This window comes from Lolium perenne, chromosome 5, assembly GCF_019359855.2.
Source record: "Lolium perenne isolate Kyuss_39 chromosome 5, Kyuss_2.0, whole genome shotgun sequence".
In the NCBI taxonomy this organism is placed as follows: Eukaryota; Viridiplantae; Streptophyta; class Magnoliopsida; order Poales; family Poaceae; genus Lolium; species Lolium perenne.
Window position 1 is genome coordinate 34,289,037 of NC_067248.2, and position 5,533 is coordinate 34,294,569.

The 5,533-nt window shown below is 52.3% G+C and overlaps 1 protein-coding gene across 1 annotated transcript; it reads left to right on the forward strand.

The window, feature by feature from the left end:
- Nucleotides 1-974: 974 nt before the first annotated feature.
- Nucleotides 975-5,223, forward strand: LOC139831456 (uncharacterized). Its single transcript, XM_071820733.1, has 6 exons — nucleotides 975-1,558; nucleotides 1,855-1,930; nucleotides 2,032-2,330; nucleotides 2,418-2,811; nucleotides 2,910-4,874; nucleotides 4,945-5,223. Exons 1-6 carry the CDS (start codon nucleotides 975-977, stop codon nucleotides 5,221-5,223), a joined length of 3,597 nt encoding a protein of 1,198 aa, XP_071676834.1.
- Nucleotides 5,224-5,533: the final 310 nt, after the last annotated feature.

A 5,533-nucleotide genomic window follows, 5' to 3' on the forward strand; every position in this document is an offset into this window, starting at 1 on the left:
GCTAGGGAGGTGGTGATCCAAAAAATGACGGGCAAACCCCTCACCAACCGACTTTGCTGTCATCTCCACAGGGGTAGAATGGGAATTCGGAAGCGTGTGAATTTTTTTGTATTTAGTGGGCGGGAAGTTTTGCCGCTATGAGATTTTGAATTTAGCTAAGGTCCAAGTATAGTGATAAAAAATTATGAGACCGTACTAGTACCTCTGTTCAAGGCCAAGTGCAAAATCAAATCATCATCACATTAAATACCGGTTACTATCATCGTGATCTATCTTCTTATCCCATTCAAAAACACGTCTAAAATATTTCAGAATTGGCGGGAGATTTTGCCGCCCGATTGAGATTTGATTTTGAATATGGCTATGGTCAAGTAATATAATCTATATACCTAATAATAAAGAAAATAAGGTTTCTTGTTCGTCCGTTCTTTTCTTACCCCTATTTTTCAGTCAAAATTACTATCACTCCCACCGCCAAGTTACGGTTCGCACGGTTTGACTCACAACACGCACGATTTCTCTCGGTCTAACCAGTTGACCCACGCTCCGCGAGGGACACAAATTCCTGCCGAGTAAAACCACTCCCGGAAGGAAGATTTCCATCGATTCAAGAGTACTTCATCAAGGATTCAGAACGATAAGATTGCCTACATATAAGAAGCACCGTCTTGCTTGGGTAGATCGATACAATGCCTCACATTGCGCGCGACCCCAGCCTACACCCGAGCGAAGGTCCGCCGCCCCGCGCAGATGAAGAACCGATTTAGGATGTCCAAGACAAGGGGTGTGGAGGAATCGACCGAGCAAGGCAACGAGAGATTGAACAAGGAGAGCAGATGTGAGTGGTTGATTTCTAGCTTGCTACTCGTGACGGCCATGGTTGATCATGATGGAGGCGGTCGAGCGGATGGACGACAGGGACGTGGTTGAGCCGTCGAGCGCTGCTCGTGGACGCTCGTGCTCGAGTTCCGCCCATGGATGCCATGGTTGACAGCTGTGGAGGACGGCTAGACGCCATGGTCCAGCGCGGCGGTGGACGGCTAGAGGCGGTGGTCGAGCGCGTCAACATCCCCTCCCCCAACGCCGTCAGATTCCCCACGCTCCAGCGGGCTGGCGGCTTCCCCTGCATCCTGCGTCAGTGCCGCCCGCCAGTTCACCTGCATCCGGACGGGCAATCTTTGATCCAGCAGATGTGCGTGTGCTCTAGCAGAGGATGGGAACTTTTGAGACCCAGCTCCAACTCATCCCTGTTAGCAGGTCGGCCCTCTTCTGCGAGGAGTTCACGAAGAGCAATATTTGGTAAGGAAGGGGGCCAATCGCCGTTCCTGCATCCCCTTGCCGGCAATCTTCATCAAGGCCGCCTGCCTGCCTCGCCGTCCTACTCCAGGCAGGTCAAGCTCCAAGAGCCGCAGTCCAGAGCGCGCCACAGTCCAAAGCCGTGCTCGCCTGACCACGCACAGATCTGCAGCCTCAGTTCTGTAACTCGCGTCTTCGAGGCCGGGTATATTTCAGGCTGCCCACCAAGCAATGGTGCGATTACGGGGACTATGCGGGCACTGTATATGAAGTTCGCTAGCTACTGTTTGTGGAGAATATATCAACAACTGAATTAATCATGAACTTTGCTCTCCATAGGAACCTTGCTATCTGCTGACAAACGAATTGATCAATGGTTGAATTGGACTAGCTGAACTTTGGTAGCTGCTGGCAGTTAATTGATTAACAACTAAATTGGATTAGGTGAACTTTGCTAGCCACTGACAACGAATTGATCAACAACTGAACTTCACTAGCTGAACTTTTCTACAGCTGCATCTGTATGTGCCAGGTAAAGTTAGTTATTCTCTGTATTAGTTTGCCATCGAGCTTCGTTTCTGAATCCTTTTTTGGCCTGCCGAAGCCCCAAACGACGGGGCTCAGGTACACCATCGTCTATAGTAGCAGAGACCTGGAGCGAAAATACCTGGAGCGAAAACGACGGGGTTTTCTGCTTCTCCTTTACGTGGCTTCGGGGTTTTCTTAATGTCGCAGAAAAACGTCAACATCCTAAACTGGAACCCCCGCGGGCTAAACAGCAGAGCACGCCGCGACGCAGTACGCGATCTCGTCCGAGACACACACGCCTCCATCGTCTGTTTGCAGGAAACAAAGCTTGACACTGTCGACAATGACACTATCTCCTCCACCCTTGGTCAAAACTTCGTCGCAAACTACGCCTTTTTGCCCGCCATCGGCAAGTCTGGAGGTATTATCCTCGCGGTGTCGGATGCCTACTTCACCCTCTCGGATGTCCACATCTCTGAGAACACCCTTTCGGCATCGATCACGATGTTAGATGAAGGAACCTCCTGGTTTATCACCTGCGTCTATGGCCCGTAGACTGAAGCCGATAAGCTACTCTTCATCGATGAACTCAGGGCTCTGCAGACAGTTGCCCACGATGCTTGGCTCCTGTTGGGAGTTTTCAACCTCATCACTAAGGCCTCGGACAAGAACAACCTTAATATCAACCGCCGTCTCATTGGCAAATTTCGGGCTGCCCGGGACTTCCTCGCCCTCAAAGATATACGGATGGACGGGAGGCGCTTCACTTGGTCCAATGCCCAGGCGGACCCGGTCCTCACCAAGATAGATCACGTTTTCTGCACTGCTGACTGGGACGCCTTATTCCCGGATGCCCATCTCCAAACCATTACCTCTGCATGTTCCGACCACGCGCCCCTCTTTCTGCAAGGGGCTGTCTCCACTAACAGGAAGCCCTCCTTCAAGTTCGAAGAGTTCTGGTTGCGCATGCAAGGGTTCAAGGACACTGTTTCCGAAGCATGGAATAAAACCCTCTTGGCTAATGACCCGATCCGCCGCATCCACATCAAGCTCGCCCGCACGCCAAAGCCCTTAAATGCTGGCAGAGAAAGAGCATCGGCGACCTTAGAATTCAGCTTGCTACCGCAAAAGAGATCATAATGCGCTTGGACATCGCAGAGGAGGCTAGGCCGCTTTCCGACGAGGAGCGCGCCTTGCATCGGCAGATAAAGAGCTCCTACTTGGGCTTGCTCTCCATCCAGAAGATTAAACTACGCCAACGCTCTCGCCTCACCTGGATACGGCTTGGCGACGCGAACACAAAAATTTTCCATGTCCGCGCAAATGGGAGAAGAAGGAAGGTCCACATACAGTCCCTTGCCTCTGATAATGGATTGGCGATCACTTCCAAAGATAAAGAAGAAGTACTGCTGCATCACTTCAAACATCTTCTCGGCACCAAAGCACCTAGGCCTCTGAGCCTCGCTTGGGAGAGCATCGGATACGTGCCACATGACCTCTCCGATTTGGACATCGCCTTTACTGACGATGAGATTAAAGAAGCCGTCTTCTCCCTACCTGCCATCAAGGCCCCTGGACCGGACGGATACATCGGCGCCTTTTTTAAGTCTTGCTGGGACATTATCAAGAATGACATTATCGCCGCCATCATGCATATGTCCCATCTTCGGGTGGGCTGTGCCAGCCTTGTCAATTCCGCCAACATCATCCTCATCCCCAAGAAAGCTGAGGCCACTTCAGTGGGCGACTACAGGCCGATTAGCCTCATCCACAGTCTTTCAAAGATTTTCTCCAAGCTTCTGGCCAACCGCCTGGCTCCAATGCTCCCGGATATCGTCTCCAAGTGCCAAAGCGCCTTCATCAAGAAAAGAAGCATTCACGACAACTTCTTACATGTTCAAAACCTCATACGGGAACTTCATGCTAATAAGACCCCGAGCCTATTCCTCAAGCTTGATATCTCCAAGGCCTTCGATTCCGTAGGATGGGCTTACCTTCTTGACGTCATGTCAGCGCTGGGGTTTGGCCAAGCTTGGCGGGACTGGGTGTGTCTTTCCCTCTCCTCGGCCACGTCCAGAGTGCTGCTAAATGGTGATCCTGGCACCCCTTTCTGCCACGCCCGCGGTCTCAGACAGGGGGACCCGCTATCACCCATGCTTTTCATCCTCGCCATCGACCCCCTACAACGCATCCTTTCCTCGGCCACTCAATTGGGCATTCTGAGTCCCATACGCTCTAGGACCAACCGCTGCCACATCTCTCTTTATGCGGACGATGCTGGAATCTTCGTAAACCCCAGTAAGGAGGACCTTCGCGCCATCTCTTCCATTCTAGTCTGCTTCGGAAAGGCCAGTGGACTTACCACCAACATGACCAAGACGGAAATTTTTCCGGTGCGCTGTGCTGACGTGGACCTTCAGGAAATTCTCAATGACATTCCTGCGAAGCTTGCCTGCTTCCCTGGCAAATATTTAGTGCCCTCTCTGCATTTTCGCCGTCTACGGAAGGTGGACCTACAGCCCCTAATCGACAAGATCGCCGGAAAGCTCGCGGTTTGGATCGGCAAGAACCTTGCTAGACCTGGAAGGGTCATCCTTGCGAAGACGGTGCTCATGGCCACTAGCACTTACCACGCCACTGCCATTCCTCTGCCAAAATGGGCTCGTGAGAGGATCAACAAGATTGCCAGGACATTCGTCTGGGCCGGTGAAGAGGGCGAACATGCCGCCCAGGGGAAAGCTCTTGTGAATTGGAAAACGATATGCAGGCCAAAGAAGCTGGGGGGCCTCGGCATTCTGGACATTGAGAGAGCTGGACGTGCCCTGCGATTACGTTGGCCTTGGCTCCAGTGGACTGATCCGGACCGTGCTTGGTCTGGCTCAAAACTTCCATGCGACGACACCGACATGTCCCTCTTCAGAGCCGCCACTAAAGTTACCATTGGAAACGGGGAGACGGCCATATTCTGGCACGACAACTGGTATGCTCGGGGCCCTCTATCTCAATGGGCGCTCGACCTCTACAGAATTGCCTCGAGGAAGAACCGTACGGTAGCCAAAGAGCTAAGAGAAAACAAACAACTGGATCCGCTCTGTCCCGTCCCTCAACTCGCCTCAACAGCTGGCGCAATATATCGACGTTTGGGAGGCCGTTCACTCCATCAACCTTGCCCCCGAGTTGCCAGACACCATCGACTGGACGCTTAATGCCGAGTCAACCTACACCGCTAGCTCCGCCTACGAGGCACAATTCCTTGGCTCCCATGCCCGCTTCGACGCCATGAAGATTTGGTCGGCACACGCCGAGCCCAAATGCAAGTTGTTTGGCTGGCTAGCCCTTCGTGGAAAGCTCTTTACCGCCGATATGCTTGCCATCCGAGGATGGCCTCACGACCCTTGATGCCCATTGTGCCTCAGCGAGCCTAAGATAGCTGACCACCTTTGCAGAAACTGCCCGTTCACGGCGGCTGTCTGGAACCTTGTCAAATCTTGGGATGGCGACTCCTCTGATGACCGACGCCTTGACTTCCAATCCATATCTGACTGGTGGAATGACATGATAAAGGAAAAGCCACAGAAAGAAAAGAAACACATCAGCGGCCGGTTCTTATAGTGCTCTGGAACGCATGGAAGGAACGAAACCGGCACATTTTCACTGGACAACGTCTTACCTACCTTGAGGTCGCAAGCATAGCAAACGAGGATATACT